At 35.0% G+C, this 23,309-nt stretch overlaps 4 protein-coding genes and 1 pseudogene across 4 annotated transcripts in view; 3 read left to right on the forward strand and 2 right to left on the reverse strand.

Moving 5' to 3' along the window:
- Window positions 1-612: 612 nt before the first annotated feature.
- On the forward strand, window positions 613-18,204 carry LOC123878574 (protein ANTAGONIST OF LIKE HETEROCHROMATIN PROTEIN 1-like). The gene is made up of 3 exons (XM_045925847.1): window positions 613-664; window positions 8,055-8,423; window positions 17,173-18,204. Exons 2-3 carry the CDS (start codon window positions 8,140-8,142, stop codon window positions 18,089-18,091), a joined length of 1,203 nt encoding a protein of 400 aa, XP_045781803.1. The 5' UTR covers window positions 613-664; window positions 8,055-8,139; the 3' UTR covers window positions 18,092-18,204.
- On the reverse strand, window positions 10,752-15,073 carry LOC123878569. Its single transcript, XM_045925843.1, has 2 exons — window positions 14,822-15,073; window positions 10,752-13,711 (listed from the first exon to the last, which is right to left on the reverse strand). Exon 2 carries the CDS (start codon window positions 13,702-13,704, stop codon window positions 10,801-10,803), a length of 2,904 nt encoding a protein of 967 aa, XP_045781799.1. The 5' UTR covers window positions 13,705-13,711; window positions 14,822-15,073; the 3' UTR covers window positions 10,752-10,800.
- On the reverse strand, window positions 15,168-18,432 carry LOC123878578. The gene is made up of 2 exons (XM_045925851.1): window positions 18,206-18,432; window positions 15,168-15,998 (listed from the first exon to the last, which is right to left on the reverse strand). Exons 1-2 carry the CDS (start codon window positions 18,378-18,380, stop codon window positions 15,220-15,222), a joined length of 954 nt encoding a protein of 317 aa, XP_045781807.1. The 5' UTR covers window positions 18,381-18,432; the 3' UTR covers window positions 15,168-15,219.
- The window catches only part of LOC123878575 (protein ANTAGONIST OF LIKE HETEROCHROMATIN PROTEIN 1-like), a 151,832-nt gene continuing 146,947 nt past the window's right edge, over window positions 18,425-23,309 (forward strand). Inside the window, exon 1 of the mRNA XM_045925848.1 lies at window positions 18,425-18,558. The gene's annotated coding sequence lies outside the window, so the exon portion shown is untranslated. The remainder of the gene's footprint in view (window positions 18,559-23,309) is intronic.
- On the forward strand, window positions 19,193-21,856 carry LOC123878452 (annotated as a pseudogene).

The raw sequence follows: 23,309 nt of genomic DNA on the forward strand, positions 1-23,309 counted from the left end.
CCAAAAAACCTTTCGATTGGGTTTCTAATTTGGGGTTCATTATATAGAGATTCTGCTGGTGAAGAAACTCTATCCAATGGCATCATTACATATTCTCTGTTCATGTACCCACTGTCTGCAACAAGTACAAAGTCACGGTGGGTTCCCAATTCAAACATAGCATGTCTCTTAGATGCACTAAATATCCTTTCATCATGAGAACATCCTGACCACCTCGCTACTAGGTCAGTTAACAACAATTTCGCATTGCAAATGGCTTGCACATTAGCTGACTTATAGCCTTTTCTGTTCCTGTAGGTTTCGGCGTGGTCGCCTCCTGGTGATATTACTCTTATGTGCGTGCAATCCAAAGCACCAATTACTTTTGGAAACTTTGCGATGTTATAGAATTCCACTTGAGTTTTCCTTATGTCTACTTCAGTTTGCGGGAACTTAATATAGTCCCGGCCTACGCTCCGCCTCAGGAAAGTGGGAAAGTCGTTTGTGGGAATGAGTGTAATATTTTATAATAGAATTCCACAATCAATTTTAGACTTGCCTTTACACAAGTTTAAAAAATCTATTAAAAGTATGCTCCTGAAAAAAAGCTATTATACAATCGAAGATTATGTAAGGGCGCTTTTAGTGTCACGCGGATTTGCTCACGCACGCGGGATTGGACCGCATGTATTAAAAAATTTCAGGTAGAGCTACAATTTATAAGGTACTTTAATAGTTATTATGTAATTTATTTTAGTCTACCAATCCACATTGGGCCAGCGTGGCAGACTAGGGCCTAAACCTTCTCACTCTGAGAAGTGACCCGTGCTCAGTAGTGAGCCGACAAATGGTTGATCATGACGATGAATAAGCTACGAACTTTTATTTACTTAGGCAGATAAAGAACTACATTTCTAAAGGGTGATTCATTTAGAGGTATTTTTTTAAATTTAAAAAAATAAAAGAATAAATTCAATTTTATTTTGTAATCTTTATTATCATACAAAAGGACCATTCTTTACAATTATTTCTAAAAGATAATTTCTTTTAAATGTTGTCCGTGACTACGGTTAACATGGTCCCTTCTGAAGTTCCAATTTTTAATGACTCGTGTGAGTATTTCGAGAAGTATTTGGCCAATGACTCGAGTAATATTGGTCTCCAATGCGTAAATCGTAGCTGGCTTATCCATGTAGACTTTGGACTTTACATAGCCCCAAAGGAAAAAAGGCAAGAGGTGTGATGTCACATGATCTAGCCAGCCAATTTACTGGTCCAAAGCGTCAAATGATGTGTTCGCCGAATCGTTCTCGCAGTAAAGCCATGGTTTCACGGGCTGTATGGCAAATGGCACCATCTTATTGGAACCAAATTTCGTTGAGACCACGGGCTTCAATTTCAGGTATCAAATAGTCTGTTGAATACGACAACGTTGTTGAATCCGACAGGCCAAGCTCTTCAGAACGGCGACGAATCGACACTTTTCGGTCTTCGCGTACGCTCGCCGCTACCGTCCCTATATTTCCTTCACTACGTGCTGGATGTGGTCTATTTGGTCGAGTATTATCCAATAGTGAAAATTGGGTCTCAAACATACTGATAATAGAGCGAATTGTGCGTTCGGTAGGCCGATTATGTGGACCATAAGTTGCTCCAAGCGCTCGATACACATTCCTCGTAGAACGCCCATTTTCGTAAATAAAGTTGAACAATTTGAAGACGCTGTGACGAGCTAAGTATTTCGATTGTGAAATGTCAAACACTACTGAACAGGAATGCCACTTCATTTGACACGACGCATGCGCGATCTGCAATTAAATCCCCACCACAAAAAGTACCTCTAAATGAATCACCCATTATATTTAGAAATCACAAGTATTAAAGCAAAGAAATAAAACCCTAGTGTACTAACTTTAATTAGATGCTATTTGAGAGTAAATAATTTAATTATTTTAGGCAAAACTAGCAAAGAGAAGGAATGAAACGATGTACAAAATTAACACTCTTTATATTTTTCAATGATTCATTGGATTGGTTTATCAACGAGTTAAAATGGGTACACAACAATTACACAGTTAAGATGAGTTTCCACGGAAATTATTAGGTACATTATTAGGTATACATAACACAATTTATAACAATCAAATACAGAGAGATACAGTAAGAATACTTATCTTTATTCGAGGAGGCTCGTTGCACAAAAACTAACTACTCTCACCCCAACAGTGGTTTATATAGGTTACTATCTTTCTTTGTTCCCTCTACATTTTCCTTATACCAAGCTGACAACATAACACAATATTCTGTTCATAGTAAACAATTAGGCTGAATTACTAACAATTATATGTTTCCAGGCACTAGTTAACATTAATATTAATAATTGAAACCATTATCAAGTTAATACAATATTTAGTTTAAAGTTATTTATCAAAAGTACACACAAGTCATAAGTCAATTGAGGTATTTTAATTCACAATTATAGTACAGCATTACACAAAATTATTCTTAAAGATCATAAGATATTATTCTAATAATTAACAAATAGTTTTCTCTATTTAAAACATTATTATAATTTAATTAAGTAGCAATGACGTGTAACTTGAAAGTTTCTGTCGGAACTCTATAATAGTCAACTGTTCTATTCTTGAATCACATTATTTTCTTGAAACATAAATTAACTACACATTACATCACAAAATTAATAATTATTTATTCTAATAATGTCTACACTTTTCTCTGTTTTTCAATTATACATATTTTAGTAACAAAAATAAAAGAGTATAGCTAATCTTGATAATCAGCCTATTACCATCATAATAAGTACGAATACAAGATAAACAAGTGTTGCCACCCCTTTTTACAATTATTGCTACCTAATTTAATAGTAAACAGTGTTTACATACTTCAATAATTAACTATTCCTCATAAATCACAGAATAAATTTCTTATTTTAAAATAATAATCTATCACGGCCAAACTGACCGTGCTTCGCTCTCGAAGCATAACGACAAAAAAAAAAACAACTTTTCACATAAGGACAATAATAACTCATGACACAGTGAAAAATCAACATGTCTGTGGCTACCATTTACTCCTTACTTTCAATGTGTGTGAAATCCAAAATCACTCCACCATTAATTCCAATAAAAAAAAATTGACAAGTTTTTATTTCTTACCACAGTACATATGTGATACTCCATGGCCTTAAACACCATTGGTTTTCAAGCAGCACCAGAAAATAGCCATGAATACCATTGGTTTTTGAAGCACCACTAAATAATAAACTTCCTTTAAAAATCCTTTAACACCATTCGTTTTATAGCAACATTTTATAATATCCTTTTAACACGAGTGGTTTTAAAGCTATAGCATTTATTTTTTTACTAAAAATTACAATCTATCACTGGTCATCGACATACTTTTTTATTCACTACTTTCAATATAATCTTCAACCAAGACATTTTGATCTATCCATTCACCAGGCCAACGTCTTAACTTTTCCTTGGCAATTATAATATCCTTTAAACTTCCTTTCCCTTTTAAAGAAAATCGATCATTTTCCAAAATATTGATAATTTCATATGGACCTTTGAATTTGGCTCTTAATTTATCATGCCGTCTGTGATCCTGATTAACATAGACTACGTCCCCAATGTTATATACTATATTATCTCGCCTGGATAAATCAAAACGCTTTTTAAAATCACTAGCTACATTGACTAGTCGTTGGTGAGCTAGTAAACGCTCAGCACGAACATCTACTAATTCTTTTTGTACATCATTACCATTATCAGTCACATCATTCAATCGAGCCTGTATGCAAGGTATATTACCATTAAGCCCAACCAATAAACGAATAGGAGCAAAACCAGTAGATTTTTGTATAGTTGAATTGAGTGATAATTGAACTTTCCATAAACCGTTTGGCCAATCTGACGTATTACATGACGTAGTTAACATATCTATTATAGTTTTGACATACCTCTCTATTTGACCGTTAGCACGTGGAGTGCCAGTAGTTATCATATGATGTTCAACTTGCCAACTTCTAAACAATGTTTGTAATAGTTTACATGAAAAGTTTGTACCGCGATCTGTAATGACTAGTGAAGGGGTGCTAAATAGAGTTAACGATTCTCGCACATTATTGACCATTTCATCACCACCCATTGACTTCAATGGTTTTAAAATACAATACTTTGTGAAACCATCTATAATCATAAGAATGTATTTATAGCCGGCACTAGATTGTTGAAAAGGACCCGTACAATCTAAATGTACCGTATGGAAAGGTATAGGAGTTTTTTTCTATTGGGTATAACATGCCTTGTTTGGGCCCTGTATGTGATTTACGCTCTGTGCAAACTAAACAATGAGAAAGATACTTTTTAATAAAACTTGTTAGTCCTGGAAACCAAAAAGACTCAGAAAGTTTTTGAAAGGTTTTATCATAACCTACATGACAATTTTCATCGTGAAATAAACGTAAAATGCTTAATCTGCTGCCTTTGGGAACATACAACCTTGCCCTACCATCGGAGTTAGTTTTGTAGTATAATAAATTATTTTTAACTAAGTATTGGTTAGTATCCAATTCGCCCGCCTGTACTTTTTCAATCAATGACTGAGTTTCATCATCCTTTTGTTGTGCGATTTCTAACCATGAGTTAGTTGGTATTAATACATTAATGATCTCCTTAGATTCCGGATTGAAAATCTCAGTTGTTGATGTAGATAATTTAAGTCGGAACCCCGTAACCTTATCTGATCCTATCGTACCAATTACTACTAAAAAAGAACCTAAATTATCTACATAAACAAGTAAAAATTTAAGATGTCGTACAGCTTTAGTTATGGCTCTTTGAAAGACAGATGGGCCATTGCAAATTCCAAAAGGCATTTTCACAAATTCGAAATGCCCATCTGGCGTGACAAATCCAGTATACTTAACAGAGTCTGGTGCAATAGGTATTTGGTAGAACCCGTTTTTCATATCGATTGAAATAAAATATTTTGATTTACCTAGCTTATCTATCTGATCCTCGATAAGGGGCAAAGGAAATTATTTTATTTAGGGCTCTATAATCTACGCACATTCTATCATTTCCGTCCTTTTTTTTCACTAATAATATGGGACTCGCATAGTCCGATGTACTCTCCTGAATTATATTGTTATTTAACAAATCCTTTATTATTTCTTTAACCTTTTCTCGTTCCACTGCAGCTAACCGATACGGGCGGTAATTGATTACTTCATCTTTTTTTTATCTAATTTTTAATTCTCCCGTTCTGACGGTACTCAAATTACCGTTAGACGGTATAATGGACGGATATTTCGTAAAAATTTTTAAAATACTTTCCCTTAGATTAGAATCAAGATGTTGGATCCTATCAGATAATTGGGATAAACTGTTATTACCGCATTGATATTCTAGTAAATTAACTTCTTGTTGAATTACACGAATCTCTGTATTTCGAATTAATCTACTTCCATTTGAATCTGTAACAATGGCTACGTCCGGATGTAACATCGCATTGCGCCTTATTATACAATCATATTTGAAATCATTATTTTTTACGACGTAAATATCTAACTCGAGACAAATTTCCTCAAATTTAACAGGAACTGTTATTTTCCCCTCTACGTTTATTTTTCCGTTACCTATACCATCAATAGTAAAAAAACAAGGCGATATATTACAATCAAGGCACTTGGCAATTGAATATTTAATGATACTACAACTAGCCCCCGTGTCAAGTAAACAGTTAATCGTGTAGTTATTGATCGTAATCTCAGTTAATTGTCATAGTTGTTTAGCAGCAGTTTCCTTATCGATCCGTTTTTTGTGAAAGCAAAAATCAATGGAATGACCCTCCTTGCTACAAAATACACAGTAAAGATTTTTAGTCTTTTTTACAACTTCTTTACCGTCTGAAGAAGAAGAAAGATTTTTATTTCCTTGTAAACATTGAGAGGAAATATGGCCTAATTTTCCACAAGAAAAACAAGTACGGTCCTTATCAGTTTTAACTCGCTTTGGAATACTAGGCCCGGCACTATTATCGGCATTATTTTCTAATGGGCGTTTTCTTGTTTGTTTCGAAAATGTAGAAAACAAAGTTATTAATTCCGACGTGTTAGTAACGGAAGTATTATGGCAAGTTATTTTAATATTTGGTTCCCGAATTCCCCCACACACAAGCTCAATTAATTGATTTTCAGAAAAATTAATCTTACAACTCTGTAAAAGTCTTAACTTTTCTCTTGCATAATCACAATACGAATCACTTGAATCCGACGAATACAATACAGCCTTTGATAATTTTTCCGAAAGATTTTTCTTTTCAGGATATAATGCAATAATATCTTTGCTAAAATTCTCCCAATTTCTACCTTGTTCGGGCTCCCATGACTCAAACCAAGATAAAGCAGACCCTCGGAGGGCCTTACCTGCTTTAGCTGCTTTTTGAATACTGCTCCATCCAAGCTCGGTGCCGAGTAACTCGATGCTTTTGCACCAGGTCTCAGCCCCGTTGTCGCTTTTCTCAGGATCAAAAATAGGCAGCGCGATGTCATCGCTGCGTTGATTGGATGTTAACGAGTCACGTATACTCTTCAAGATTTCTTGCAGCTGCTCGTGGTTGAGATTCATTGTCCCTCGTTTTTTCAAGACCTGTGTAACAAAAATGCTATTAGGTTTCCATTGCCATAAATAATTCGTATCCCACTTCTGATATTAAAAAATTTCAGGTAGAGCTACAATTTATAAGGTACTTTAATAGTTATTATGTAATTTATTTTAGTCTACCAATCCACATTGGGCCAGCGTGGCAGACTAGGGCCTAAACCTTCTCACTCTGAGAAGTGACCCGTGCTCAGTAGTGAGCCGACAAATGGTTGATCATGACGATGAATAAGCTACGAACTTTTATTTACTTAGGCAGATAAAGAACTACATTTCTATATTTAGAAATCACAAGTATTAAAGCAAAGAAATAAAACCCTAGTGTACTAACTTTAATTAGATGCTATTTGAGAGTAAATAATTTAATTATTTTAGGCAAAACTAGCAAAGAGAAGGAATGAAACGATGTACAAAATTAACACTCTTTATATTTTTCAATGATTCATTGGATTGGTTTATCAACGAGTTAAAATGGGTACACAACAATTACACAGTTAAGATGAGTTTCCACGGAAATTATTAGGTACATTATTAGGTATACATAACACAATTTATAACAATCAAATACAGAGAGATACAGTAAGAATACTTATCTTTATTCGAGGAGGCTCGTTGCACAAAAACTAACTACTCTCACCCCAACAGTGGTTTATATAGGTTACTATCTTTCTTTGTTCCCTCTACATTTTCCTTATACCAAGCTGACAACATAACACAATATTCTGTTCATAGTAAACAATTAGGCTGAATTACTAACAATTATATGTTTCCAGGCACTAGTTAACATTAATATTAATAATTGAAACCATTATCAAGTTAATACAATATTTAGTTTAAAGTTATTTATCAAAAGTACACACAAGTCATAAGTCAATTGAGGTATTTTAATTCACAATTATAGTACAGCATTACACAAAATTATTCTTAAAGATCATAAGATATTATTCTAATAATTAACAAATAGTTTTCTCTATTTAAAACATTATTATAATTTAATTAAGTAGCAATGACGTGTAACTTGAAAGTTTCTGTCGGAACTCTATAATAGTCAACTGTTCTATTCTTGAATCACATTATTTTCTTGAAACATAAATTAACTACACATTACATCACAAAATTAATAATTATTTATTCTAATAATGTCTACACTTTTCTCTGTTTTTCAATTATACATATTTTAGTAACAAAAATAAAAGAGTATAGCTAATCTTGATAATCAGCCTATTACCATCATAATAAGTACGAATACAAGATAAACAAGTGTTGCCACCCCTTTTTACAATTATTGCTACCTAATTTAATAGTAAACAGTGTTTACATACTTCAATAATTAACTATTCCTCATAAATCACAGAATAAATTTCTTATTTTAAAATAATAATCTATCACATGCGTAAAATTTCACGCTGCGGATCATACGCAGCATGAGTTTCAGTTTTCTACGGGCTGCGTAACGGTATAGACGTGTTCAAAAATGATCAATGTCAGAAGAATATGTGTCGCTTACATACTTTACAAACGACGAAACAAGAAGACAAGAGTACATGTTGATCCCTTTCTTGAAAATAGGCTTCTTGCTGGGGCGTTTGTTACACGCTTTGGAAAACTACAAAATAATGAACGTAAATTTAAAAATTACTTTCGAATGTCCATTCGTTCTTTTGATGAACTGTTGTGTAAAATTGAGAATAAGCTACAAAAAAGCAGTTTACGAAGGATTACAATACAACCGATTGAGAGGCTCGCTATTACATTAAGGTAAGTTTTAAATTTTAAATATTTAATTTCCTGCTATGATTTAGTGGAAAGGGATTTGAACAGGTAGGATAAACGTTTTTTGACTTCAAATTACTGTCATGTGTAAATTTACATGTGCAAAAAAAAAATTTTGTCATGTACTCTGAAATTTCATTGTTCATAATTTCATTCAATTTCATGTTGAAATTTCATTAAATAAGATTATTTCACTCATAAAATGTCGCCATTAAAGTGGAATCATTCCTACCTTTCATCACACGCTACTTATTATAATATAGATAAAAGTTATAGGTTTGCACATGACAGTAATTTAAAGTCAAAAAAAGTCCTTAATTGGTTTGGGATTGGTACGTTCAACCTACATACACAATCCTTTTTTTTATCTGATAAAGTACACATGGCCACAGATCAAGTTACCCAAAACCAGCATAAATGGAACTCGCGCCTTGCGTATTATCATACTTAGGTAACCCGTCGGAGTCCCGCTTATAAGGTGCGTTGGGGTAAGTTCGGACGGTTTTTCGTTGTATTCGGAAGATGTTGGCCAAATTTATTTTACACGAAAGTTACAATAGTTATCACAATGAATTATAGTGAAAATTGATTGTTAATAAATAAGCTACAGATAGAATGTTTTTCATCTAGTTATAAATGAAACAACTACTGTTTACTGGGTGTTTAAAATATGAATAAAATTTTAAAGCCTTGGGAAAAATCGGACATTCATGGGTAAAGATCGGACTACCTTCTAAAATCGCCATTGTGGCTTAGAACACAGGGTTCATAGAAAGAGAATATCCGTTCTTATACGTCCTACAAGATTATCTTTGGATTTTTTTATATTCTAATAAAGTCACCTGGAACAGTACTTTTGTTTTTTTTTTGTTTCGGACGTCCGATCTTACCCCATTAGACCAAATCTCAAATTACAGTGACTCTCAAACTTTCGTGTTCCTGATCCTGATAAACTTTTTGCAGTCAAATTTAAAAAAAAAAAAGGTTGGATAGGTTATACTTTTATGTGTTGGATATATAAATAAAACCTTACAATTTATTGCTGATCAAAATTTTATTTAACTGCTTATTTATAATTCTAATCAGTCTTAGGTATTGAGACCAATTATTTGTCTTTATACATTAAAATAAAATAAACTTTTCAAAATGTTATCTGAAAGTACAACAATAACTTTATCTAAGAACCTATTTTACATAGGGTGACTTTTACTTAGTCGCCTATAGAAAAGTGTATGAACAATGAACATGGGTCGAAAAAAAAACCTTCGCCTTCCCATAATAAGTCGATCAACTGATCGTGTATTTTGTATGGGTCGGTGATTATATTTTCCTTTTTTCACCCATGTTCCTTTGGGAAAGTTGTTTGTTATCATGATACATTCAATCACCCTTTAATTAATATAATTTTGACTTTAAAATTGTACTCTTTAGAAATATTTTCTAAAGAGTCTAAGTAGATTAAAAAGTAAATATAAAAAGTTGTCCTTGCTTAGTAAGTAACATAACTTTGTACGTTGGTGCCTGGGGAGAAGTAAAGATTTTTAACAATATTATTCATACTACTACAAGACCAACGCACTTAAAATAGCAACAAAATATGAAATTGTTTTTATTATGGTAATGCTCAAAAATGAGATAAAAATTACACAAAGTTCAAAATTGGAACAATATTAAAATTCTGAATATCAACATTAGACAAAAAATGCTTGTTTATTAATAATTGAGTATCAAAAAAAAACACTATAACTAGCCTTTGTTTTGTAGCCTAATTATAACTAACTTTGTTTTGAAAAAAATAAAACCGACTTCAAAAACGACAAACACTAAAAAGTGAAAAATAACTTTTGTTTAGCTACACGTGTAATGCACCTAGGTATGAAGTCGAGCGAGCATATTAAAACAAAATTAGAAATCCAAGAGTGAAGCTCGCCCGACTTCATACCTAGGTGCATTACACGTGTAGCTAAACAAAAGTTATTTTTCACTTTTTAGTGTTTGTCGTTTTTGAAGTCGGTTTTATTTTTCTTTTGAAAATTTTTTATTTCACAATTTTTAGTGGCCCCACTGTACTTATAATATGCTGTGCCCAGTTAAAACCCTACTGTTTACTAAGCTATTACAGTGATCGCGAGCAATTTGCTCCTATCCATTGAGGAGTTCTGTTCTCCATCTCCGAAGATATTCATCAGATCTTCACCAAATTTATATGGGACCACCTGCACAGTATACCCTTTCAAACAAAAAAAAAAATTTCCAAATCGGTCCAGGGGTCTTTGAGTAATCGGGGAACATACATAAAAAATAAAAAAAAAAGATCCCGACGAATTGAGAACCTCCTCCTTTTTTGGAAGTCGGTTAAAAATTAAAAGTAAATCGCGTCTTCGACATTTAATAGTGTAAATTCACCCGGATTCTCTTTTATTTGAAGCAATTTTATTTGCTTCACAATTGAATCTTCAGGCACACAGTCTTGGTCCCTACGTTTAGGTATAACAAATTTTACATGGTATTTTTTACCAATGGTTTTGTAATAGCATATTGAATATTTCTTTTTTTCTGTTTCATTATGTATGTGCTCAATAACACCGACGTAATATTTCCAAAATTTTGTGTAGTAACGAACCAAAACTGTATCCCCAGTGTTATATATCTTAGTATTACCCAGTGAATTTTTTTCATTTCCTTTTTGATAGATGTTATCCTCTCTGATCTTTGTTTCTGATAGTTCTTCATTTTTATGTGTATTTTTCTTTTCTTCATTTCTTTCATCGTTAAAATTCAACCGTCTAGGTATTTTTGCTGGTCTATTTTCTTTGTTTCTTTCATCATTTGTATCTTTGCGACGTTTATTGGTTACGTCAAAATTTAAATCAATTTTTTTTAGCTGTAACTTCCCGATAAAAGGTTTATTTTCAGGTCTGTAACGAACAGAAGATAACATAGTGACTCTCTCTCTTTTATCAGCTATTTCGTCATCCACTCTCTTATCATGCACTTTCCCATCCATCAGCAACTGTTTCACTTTCCCATCCATCTGCAAGATATCCACTTTCTCCTCAATCTGCAACTCTTCCATTCTCTCACCCTTTTGCAACACTTCTACTATTTCATTTATCTGCAGTTCCTCCATGTCTTGATCTCTCTGCAAAATTATCTGGTTCATTTCTAGTGTTCTTGATAATTCTTGTTCCTCTTTATAAGGAACAAAGTCTGATTCTGAAAAAATATCACTAAGCACATCTATTATATCTGAGTCGCTATGGATACTTATTTCGCCACTTTCAGAAGTCGTTGTGACACTGGGAGGTCGTTTAATTTTTTTCATTGTTTTTTTGAAACATGTTGTTTTCAGTCTTTGTTTTTTAGGTACATGTTTGGTTTTATTCCTACCAGTTTTCTGGAAACAATTTTCCGCATTTTGTATATTCAGATTAGTGCTATTCGATATATTCTGACATATTGTGTTTTCATTTGTATCTTTCCCACGACTTTCGAGGGTATCCGTCCGAGTGTGACTTTCAATTACAGTCTTAGACTTTTTGCCCACGCCTTTTCCCTTTTTAGTAATAATTGTGTTCTTTTGATCGTTCGTCTTATCAATCGTTACTTTCTTGTCTTGAGTTCTAGTTTTTTGAGTTTCTTTCTTTTTCTTAAGTTTTTTGTTTGATATGCCAGATGGGCCGGGTTTTTCATTATCGTTGGGTAGAGAAGCAGATGTTTCTATTGAGTTCATATTAGTATTTTGTGTATTCTGTACCTCTTTTTCTTTCATTTTCTCCAAGTATGTGCGTGTGATGACTTCGCTTCCTTTTGCAGCACGTGATAACTTGACTGTCTTATTAGAGCCAGTGCCATTCTTAGAATGTTGCGAAACTTTTTGCAGAAGTAGTTCTTCAAATGAAGTCTCGTATTGCGGCGGAAACTGCGAATTGCTTATACCAAACTGAGTAGTCGAAGTAAAGTTGCAAGACATGTTTTTATTTACTACTTCCAGGCACATTTGTTTCAGTGTTTTCAACTCGTTTGATTTGTTCTGAGACACCTTATATTTCCATCTTCTTAAGGCCGCCGGATCATACTTTTCTTCTGGTATAACATCTGCATTTAATGGGTAAATACCTCCCTTTCTAAAGCCACTTTGGATCACAAATGGACTTACTTGATGCCACGTTTCAGCAAACAATTCCGAAAATGTTTGTTTACGTAATTTTACGCCGACGTTTTGTCGTTGCCATTGCACTAGCTTTTTATCCCAGCTTGTTTTAAATGACTTGAATACCGCCAAATCCAGGGGTTGGAGTAAATGAGAGGTATGGGCGGGTAATTTAAGAATCGTGATATTGTTTTCACTCGCTAATGCTACGACCCTGGTATCAACATGGGTGCTGTGACCATCGTAAATCATTAAAACTGGCCGGTTTTCACCTAAACCAGGAATGACAATCCTCTTCATGTAATTGTAAAATATATCAGTCTCCATCCAGCCACGTTTACTGGCGGCATAAGAAATCTCAAAATCATATTTGTCTTTTTGATTCGCACTCATCCACTCATTGTACATGTATTTACCTTTGAAAACTATCAAAGGAGACAATTTCGAGCCGGCCGCATTTACGGTTGTTAACACTGTAACATTTTCTTTCCCCGAACCTTGTGTAGTCCTTGTGCATGGAAGGCCTTTGCCTCCAACAACTTTTGTTTTCGTGGGATCTAGACATACCGATGTCTCGTCTAGGTTCCAGATTTGCTCAGGATTGTGTATATCCAATTCCAGTAGCGTCTTTTTCAGTAAAGTAAAATATTCGGCAATCACAAATGGATCCGTCATTCTTTTTCTAAGATACTCTACAGATTGCGGTTTTTTTATTGACAGGTTGTGTCTTAACCGAAATAAGATGAACCAATCTGGCCCAGGTCGGTTGTTTTTAAAAGGTGTAATAATTTTGTTTGCCCTAATGAATTCTGAAACAATGTCCAAAATTTCTGTTCTAGATAAACCCCAGCCCCATTTTTCTAAGGTTCTAAGACAATGTGCCAGCTTATTCTCCATCTCTATAGGGATTGCAGGGGGCCGGCCAAGTGATTGACTTAGTAAGCCTGTTTTACCCTTAACATGGTCATTAAGTGTAGAAGTAGGGATACCGTAAAGTTTTGATGCTGCATAATTAGAGAGTTCTCCGCTTTTTACTTGTGCTACTGCCAATCTTAAATCCTCCTGCGAATACGATGTTGCCCGCAGTGACTTTCTCTTGTACTGACGCGGCATTATGACCCTACAAAGAAAATGCTTTTATGAGTATACTAGTCCCGTAGATCCCGTGGGAACTGTCTGATTTTCCGGGATAAATACCTATGTCAATTACAGGGACGCAAGCTACCTTGGTACCAAATTTCATACAAATCCGTTAAGCGTATGGGTTTTTAGGAATCCCGTGGGAACTATTTGATTTTCCAGGATTAAAAGTAGCCTATGTCCGTCCCTGGGACATAAGCTAAGCCTGTACCAAATTTCGTCAGAATCGGTTACACTGTTGGGCCGTGCCAAGGTAGCAGACAGACAGACAGACAGACACACAGACACACTTTCGCATTTATAATATTATTAGTATGGATTTATAAAACTAACTATAGGTATATATATCACACTAATATTATAAAGGAAAAAGTTTGTGTGTGTGTGTGTGTGTGTGTGTGTGTGTGTGTGTGTGTGTGTGTGTGTGTGTGTGTGTGTGTGTGTGTTACTCCTTCACGCAAAAACTACTGGACGGATTGGGCTGAAATTTAGAATGGAGTTAGATTATACCCTGAATTAGCACATAGGGTACTTTTTATCCCGGAAAATCAAAGAGTTCCCACGAGAATCTTAAAAATCCTACATCCACGCGAACGAAATCGCGGGCATCAGCTAGTATACCTATAAAGTTAGTTTATATATTACGGAGATACAGTATATTTTATGTTGCGCCCATAAAAGGCATCTTAAAAGTCTATTAATATTGGTTATTTTAGTAAAACATAATTAGAGCTGATAAAATATAAATAATTTCATATAATAAAATAAACAAAATACAAAACACAACTTCATGAGAAATTTTGTTTATCAACCAGCTCAGCTACATATAACATAATGATAGATTGCAACACCACGAAACATCGGAGGTTAAAGTTCGGATTAAAATAAAGTTTGACAACCACTTGCATTTTCCCTGCAGTTTAAGATCGGATTATTTTTAGTCCGTACTTCACCTGTTAATATTTGCTTGGGACAAGTTCGGATCTCATCCTACAGCTCTATTTAGCCTATTTCAAACAGATATATCACAAGACACCACATATTCTAATAACTCAAAGATTTATTATTTGAAAAAATTGATAATACTCACCAAAAAAACCAGCAAAATGTTTTTGGGGTAAATCCGGATCTCACAAATTATCATTTAAGACGACACTTCCAGTGTGACGCGCATAACTGACGTCTGATGCGTCGGAACGACCAACACGGACTGGGAAGTGGCGCAATACAAAATGACGTCCCACGCTTTGTTGCCAGATTAGAAAAATAAGTACTAATTCGGAATATATTTAACAAATACGGTCTTCCCCCATTTATGATCTTACCCCAACGCACCTTACTGGATTTGAGTAACTTGATCTGTGCCGTGTGTACAACCGCACTCATATGACTAAACAAACAATTAGAGAGAAACTGGAGAAAAAAAGTTAATCGTACTCATTTTAATAAAAAGAGTTTTATTCATAAATTAAAAAATCAAATTTTACATCATTCATTTCTTTGTAAATTTGTATCCTGAGCGTTGACATTACTTTCGCCTGTAGATGATGTTGTTGCTGGGGTATAAATTACGTCATAAGACGTGATATTAAACAGGCCGCTTTCAGTCGAAATAAGAGTTTCATTGTCATTCACTGCAGCAGAACTAATAGCATTGTCGTTAAGACTCGAAGTATCCTGGATTATACTATTGGTTTGGTAATCTTGATTTATCGGTGACAAACTGTCAAGCTCAGTAAAAGCACTAGAACTTATTGTAGGTATGGGACTGTAGTATGCAGGTTGTGTTTGACTTTCCATTTCCATAACTATATTTAACACTTTTGTTCTGAACATTAGTTTTTGATATCTAGTGAATCTTTTTAATGAAGGCTGCAGAGACTGAAAGAAAGCCAAATCCTCACTTTCTAGCTCCAGTTGATTAGACTTTAAGCATTCTAATAACTGTGCCTCAAATTCAGATGGTGCTTGCTTTTTAGATTTTACTTGTTTTTGTTTTGATGTTGGGTGAGAACTTTCTTGACGTGAAGTATCTGGTTGCGTGGACTCATTAGGTGTTTCTAAATTACTTTGTTCAGACATTTCTTCACAGAGTGACTCTTCTCCAGCAGTTTCCGTTGTACTGTCTAAGAAAGTCAAAATGTCATAGTAAGAATATTTCTTCTTCTTCTTCTTACTCCCAGAGCCGGATGGCTGATTTTTTTCAGATATCTTGTCTTTCTGGTAAGTGTCCCTTGCTGTTCGCCAGCGTTGTTGTATTTTCTTGTCTGAAATGACAAAATATAATAAGTAAGTGGCAAAAGTACACACAGTTTCAGATCAAGTTACCCAAAACCAGTACCAATAAACGGAACTTGCTAGGGCCTCGCCGGGCGCCGAGTCGTCTACGATAATAAACAACGCATGAGTCCTGTTTATACTGGTTTTGGGAAGCTTGATCTGTGGCCGTGTGTACAAATCTGATATTAGTTGGAAATTTAACTGCATTCGATTAAAGGCCCTCCTTAATTCACACATGTTGTCAACTTTACACTGTCTCATGAAGCATTAGATAAATCAAGCAATATATATATACCTATACAGAGTGGAAAAATAAGGCCGCAGTTGAAGGAAAAGTACCCTTAGGCGCAACGCAAACGGCGGGCCGGCGCAGGCCGGTCAATTTCGCCGCGAACGATAGCGCAAAGTGAATCTTATACTAGACGCAGACGGCGCGGCCGGGGCGGCGCGGCGCAGACATCGACGAAATAATTCATTTTTTACAAAAATAATTAGAACTTCATTTAAGGATTTTTGGAAAAACACCGGATTGAATCGGGCAATTTGTTTATTTGTTACAGTAAAATTTGCCATCATCAAAATTAAGGTGAAAACTTCCGGAAGTCACTAGCGCTGTAAGTTTTTAATTTGTTTTAACAAAAATTTGCTTTATTTGCATCTGTCAACCTTCATGAAGGAGGACATCTTGTAATGTAAATATTGCCTGAAATAAACGATATTTCATTATATTATATTATATATATTTATTAGATTCCTTTCATTTGCCGGAAATTTTACCATAGGGGTTAATTTATACAGAGAAGATTTCTTATAAAATATTTACAGCATAGTTATGTGTCTCAAATCTGCTAAAAGTGGCCACTTTTAGCAGATATGAGATACATAACTATACTTCGAACTTTTCATATGAAACCATAACTGCATAAATACCCCCCTATGATAAAATTTTCGGCAAATCATAGAAATCTAACGTAGCTATAGTACTGTAGTTAAAACGAATTAAAAACTTCTAGCGCTAGCTACTTCCGTGCCCTTTCACCTTAAGGGTATTTATTTTTCTTCTGAAGTAAAATTCGAGCGGTGCATGCTGTCTTATGTCTGATGTCAGCATTATTAATATATTATGTTATCATATTATTAATATATTGTTTTTGTTTTCAGATATTTGGCAACTGGTAATACATTCACTGATCTACACTATTCCTATGTGATTGGAATTGCAACAATTAGCGAAATAGTAAGACAAGTTTGTTACATAATATGGATTGAACTAAAGTCTGAATGTATTCCACAGCTTAATGGGATCAAATGGAAAGAAATCGCAGAGGGATTTCTCACATATACAAATTTTCCTAATTGCTTGGGTGCAATTGATGGAAAACATATAAGAGTGATTCGGCCGCCGCACAGTGGATCACTATATTTTAATTATAAGAAATATTATTCTGTAGTGCTCCTCGCAATGTGTGATGCTGATTATAATTTTACATATATTAATGTCGGTACCAGTGGAAGCAACGCCGATTCAACCATCTTTAGAAGGAGTCAATTGTATACGAAACTGGAAAGTAACACGTTGGGTATCCCTGACCCGCAAGAGTTGCCTATTATTTGCCCCGAAGTAGCTTATCCATCTAGTGTAAGAGCAAAGTTGCCGTTCGTGATAGTGGGAGACGAGGCATTTGGTTTATCATCACATGTGATGCGGCCTTATGCTCGTGATAATTTACCTTACAAAAAGAAAATATTTAATTACCGTCTGTCCAGAGCTAGAAGGTACATAGAATGCACTTTTGGAATTATGTCAAATAAATTTAGAATATTTCACAGATCCATGAATGTCAAGTTAGATCTAGCACAATTAATAGTCAAGACGGCATGTGTACTTCACAATTTCATAAGGAAACGGGATGGCTACAAGGTCAGCCATACATTTGTCACAAATGGTTTTACGGGACCACTACCCAGGCAGCAGACTGAAAGTAGTAATACGTCGGCAAGTAATATCAGAGATATATTTGCAGATTACTTTATCAATGAAGGAAAAGTCTCCTGGCAACACCGATATATAATTAATTAACTAAACTCAAAAGGTTTTAGAAGGTTTTTGATGTTATTTGTGAATTAAATAATTATGCTTATATTAATAAAGTAATGATGCTTGTATAAATAAAATAATGAACCAAACACATACCCGCCTCTTTTCTTTCCTCTTCGCTCAAATTTTCGTAGTTAGGTGCCAATTCCTTCAAAATATCTCTCCATGCAGCCTCCCTCGCGTCCCTGTTTTTGTATAATTCATTGCGTTTATCCCACAAAACGGGCCGCAGATGAACTTCAATGATTACTCGTTCTGTATCGATTTTCATTTCGGTAGTACAATACGGCGCGTGCGCCCCGCTCGAATCTAAAATGGGCACTGAAGTTGTAGGCAGCGCTTACGCATGCGGATACCCCGCACCGGGGTGACGCCCCGCACAGCGCCCCGCGTCCCGCGTGCGTTTATCACGCTTTACAATAGATACCTATATGAAATTGTTCTTTGCGGATGCTACGCATGCGGTCCAATCCCGCGTGCGTGAGCAAATCCGCGTGACACTAAAAGCGCCCTAAATGACAGAAAAGCTTGGATTTGACTCGCTCCAGCAATACACGGCGCTGCAATTGCTTGTATACAGTATGGCATATTATTGTAAATTATACATTTGAAAAGAGCAACCGCCGAGTTTCTTGCTGGTTCTTCTCGGTAGGAACAGCATTCCGAACCAGTGGTAGATTATTTTGACGATTCAAAAGCACTTGTAAAAGTTTAATTGAATAAAAATAATTTGAATTTGAATTTCTAGGCATGCTATAGCTGCAGTCACTCGATGGATGACTCGATTTGCAATTGGTCGGCTCACTCCAAAGAAATCACCCATAGTCAATTGATGACTTCCTGTTGCATAGAAGCGTAAAGTCATCAATAACTGGTTTATCGGTGCTAGAGAATTATTCCTGCAACAAATCTATACTAATATTATAAAGAGGAAACCTTTGTATGTTTGTATTGAATAGGCTCCAAAACTACTGGACCGATTTCAAAATTTCTTTTACCATTACTTAGAGGGATTCTTCCGAATCCGTATAGGCTATATTTTATCCCGGAACACCCGTGCGAAGCCGGGGCGGGTCGCTAGTTAAAAATATTTAATTGAATTTCTACTAAGTAAAGTAGATACTTGAGGTGTCTAGGGAGTGATGATGCACCTTCATGACTACAGAGTCTACAGAGTATCATCAACAATGAGGTATATTCTCAGATCGCAAATAGGACCTAGATTCTACAAAATTATTCGCATGACTTCACCAGCGCGTTAATCGAGCTAACGTCAAACGCACCGAGAATCGTGTGCAAGTGAGTGTGTGTTACTATCGAAGCTAACCAGCCCATACGCGTTCCCTCACCGTGAATAGCGTTTTTTATTTTTCATATGTTGGTATTACGATGGCGTCGTGTTATAACCCAACCAAATTTAGAATGACATTTCTATGAAGTTGTCTTGCGGAAGTAGATGTCTATCAAAATTAAAGTGGTTATATCGTTTGTTTATGTTTATGCGGAACGTAGGGATCTAGAAATCATTTTATTTTTTATTTTGCTTTCTTTAAATTAAATTAATAACCTAGTATAATAAAAATGAAGACAAGCCAGTCGCAATTTGATTTGATGGTGACATTTATAGAGCAGTAAGTGGAATTAAAGTTCATAATGGTGTTTAGTGTTTTTTACTTATTTGTGAGTGAACTTTTAAACAAGTTAATTTGTTTTTTAGGCATGGAGACCTCAGCAAACCTGTGAACAGGACAATATAAATACAATTGAATAGTGGCAACCCAGTGTCTATGGTCTAATCTATGGTTAAGTCTGTCAAGATGTCCGACGGCGACGCTACCTAGTTCTTGTGGTGTGAGGCTACAAGTAATGTTTTCTTATAGTCGACCATGTTAGCTCCGTACCTAATAAACAGTTCAAGCTTCCAGCAGACTTTCATTTGTCCTAACAAAACCATCATCTGCGAATGCAAGAGGTAGACTCTCCCATTTAAGCAAGTGGGAAGAACTATCTCACTTGCTTAACAGTGATGGTAGTGGAGACAGTAAAACCACTGAGAAATGGAAGAAAGTTAGTAAATTTTTTTATATTTTATTCAAAACCTACTTTATTTTAACACCTATTTTGTTTAAAACTAGGTTGTGGTTCACTAATATACCTAATATAAAACGTTTGCTTCTTTGCATGATTTAAGGTATGGAGTGATTTTAAGAACAATACAAAAAAAAGGCTGCTCGCCTGCATAGAGCAGCTAGTGGGACTGGTGGTGGAGCTGCTACTTATTGTAGACTGACAGATTTAGAACAAAGAGTTTTAAATCTGATCGGGGTGCAAATAGCGACAGGCTTAGCTGTGGGAGAGGCTGGTTTGTCACAGGTTTAAACTTCTTATATTACACTAACTGCTGGTATATTATTTTACTTTAAGTGTATTTCATAAATTATATTCACTTACAGGAGATTCATGAGAATGAGCCAGACTCTATGAACGCTGAGCAAGGTACTCCTTTCATTAGTTACGCAGCAATTCATAGATTGTAAGTTGTGTTTGTGGAATATCAGCATATCATCATAATAAACAGTATGATCATGAAATATTTTTTATTGCAGTTTCACTTTCACCAGAGGTGGTAATAACAAACACCTCACCAGTGCCACCATCACCGACGAGGGCTGTATCTTCTCCGCCTCTTTGCTTTATAGAGAAAGAAGTAAGACATAAGCTATACTTTTCTATCTAAATAAGAGAAATCACTGACATAAACTAAGAATAAATCATAATAACAAAATAACATAGGTACATATACATTTTAGGATCTCAACCTCGGAATGAGCCGGGGCCATCAACTTCATATACTGCCCCAGCTGCTGTAACGCCTCAAGCAAGGCCTGCAACTCCCCTTTTTACATTTGTGGAGTCACAAGTAGAAGGTAAAATAGATTAATTCTTTAATCTAGACTGTATCAATTTTTAGGGTTCCGCATCTCAAAAGGAAAAAGGAACTCTAGGATCTCTTTGTTGTCTGTCTGGCTGTCTGACATGTCTGAAACCTATATGGTACTTCCCCTTGGACCTAGAATCATGAAATTTGGCAGGTAGGTAGGTCTTATAACACAAGTACAGGAATAAATCTGGAAACCGCGAATTTGTGGTTACATCACAGTAAAAATTTTAATGTGGTCATGAACAAGTAAATAATTAGTATTTTCAATTTTCCAAGTAAGATTACTGTACCAAATGGCATATCATGTAAAAGGGCTTCATCTGTACATTCTAAAACAGTTTTTTTTAAATAATATCATTACCTAGTACTATCATAACTTTTATAACATATTTTTACAGATCCAGGCATGCGCACTCCAACTAGGCCCTCTACACATGTCCACGAAGTTCGCCAGAGCCTGCTCTATCTGGGCAAACTTCACCTCGCCGAGCAAGACCAACACAAGCTCGAGGAATTCAAAGGCAAAAAGCAAGGCCAGCGCACACAGAGCAGGCAGCCCAACACTTTTTGCAAGCTGAAGAGTCTTGGAGAAAATTTAAAATTGAACAACATAGGGACTACATGGACATGAGAAGAGAGCAAAATAGAATTAGGGAGATGGAAGTGCAGGCTCAGAGGGAGTGGCAAAAAGTAGGTTTAAGAGCTTTAGAAATATTAGATAAGTTAGCAAATAAGTTTTGTAAAGATTGATTTATATTTGTTATTTAGTTAATAAGATTAGTTAATTTGTTTGATTAGATTAGCATGAGTAAGATAGGTATATTTAAGTGTCATAGAAAAAAAATATATACTTTATTCACATGTTTATTTATATACTCTTTGACTCTATGTAGCATGCATTCACAGAGTATATAATAATTAGGGTTCCGTACCTCAAAAGGAAAAAGTAACCCTTATTGGATCACATCGTTGTGTCTGTCTGTCAACGAAACCTATAGGGTACTTCCCATTGACCTAAAATCATGAAATTTGGCAGGTAGGTAGGTCTTATAGCACAAGTACAGGAATAAATCTGAAAACCCCGAATTTGTGGTTACATTATCTAAAAAAAAAATAAAATGTGTTTTAATTTTCAAAGTAAGATAACTATATCAAGTGGGGTATCATATGAAAGAGCTTTACCTGTACATTCTAAAACAGATTTTTATTTAATTTTATGTATAATAGTTTTTGATTTATCGAGCAAAATATCGAAAAAATACCCAAGTATGCCCTTCGGTGCGCGAGTCTGACTCGCACGGTTTTTTTTTGCTATTAAATTAGCCAAAAAATGTCATGCGGGTGGCATGCTTTGTGAAATAGACTGCCTATATTTGTTTAAATAAGCTAATAGGTAGTTAAAGCTCCTGGTTTCTAATAATATGTATGATGTAAAATACAATTGAAGACTGATTATGTAATAAAAGAATGGTTTTATCTTATTCGAATTAATTTTATTTATTGACACATTATTTTAATTAAAATTCTTAAAAATAAAATTATTTATTACAATAAAATAAACCAGTAACTAAATGGTAGGTACCTTCCTACCATTTGCCTAGAAGGCACTCACTAAAAAAGGATTTTTGGAAATCTGACCCCTTAAGGTCTCCGCACATTACACAGACTACACGGAATTTTAAGAGAATTTCTATGTTGTCGAAGCGGAGTCACCGTTGAGCCTATGCTCCTAATGTGCCAAGACCCTTAGGTCAGAAATAAAAACTTATTTACTATTGCAACCTTCTAACTAATTGGTCTCTCAATATTCTTCCTCTAATTAACTCAGAAGTAGCTTGTCTTTCCAAGTAGCTGGTTGGGCCAGATACATCTTCCGACAGGTTTTCAAGTTCCTGACCTAGAAATCATTCATAAATTTATTTATGTTCCTTGATGCAAATTGATACAATTAAATATAATAATATAGAGTAAAGATTTGTTTCTTTGATTCTAATCGATAAACTGACCCGACTTTAAAAACTATTTAAAAAAAAATGTATATAACCCGTGCGAATTAACATGGCACCTGTGTGCCTAGTGGGAGATCTTTAACCTATTCGATCGCGTAAAGAAGAGTGAATAGGTGCCTTCTAGGCAAGCGCGTTCCACCATAAGCTGCATCGGGGCTTTCAAAAGAAGAGTGAATAGGTACCTTCTAGGCAAGCGCGTTCCACCATAAGCTGCATCGGGGCTTTCAAAAGAAGAGTGAATAGGTACCTT

This window comes from Maniola jurtina, chromosome 26 (genome assembly GCF_905333055.1).
Source record: "Maniola jurtina chromosome 26, ilManJurt1.1, whole genome shotgun sequence".
NCBI lineage: Eukaryota > Metazoa > Arthropoda > Insecta > Lepidoptera > Nymphalidae > Maniola > Maniola jurtina.

Bases quoted from the DNA above. Each gene is read 5' to 3' on its own strand.
- LOC123878574 (XM_045925847.1), top strand. From the start codon at position 8,140: ATGATCAATGTCAGAAGAATATGTGTCGCTTACATACTTTACAAACGA. The intron at 8,424-17,172 runs GTAAGTTTTAAA...TTTTGTTTTCAG, and splicing joins AGGCTCGCTATTACATTAAG to ATATTTGGCAACTGGTAATA.
- LOC123878569 (XM_045925843.1), bottom strand. From the start codon at position 13,704: ATGCCGCGTCAGTACAAGAGAAAGTCACTGCGGGCAACATCGTATTCG.
- LOC123878578 (XM_045925851.1), bottom strand. From the start codon at position 18,380: ATGAAAATCGATACAGAACGAGTAATCATTGAAGTTCATCTGCGGCCC. The intron at 15,999-18,205 runs GTATGTGTTTGG...TTGTCATTTCAG, and splicing joins AGAGGAAAGAAAAGAGGCGG to ACAAGAAAATACAACAACGC.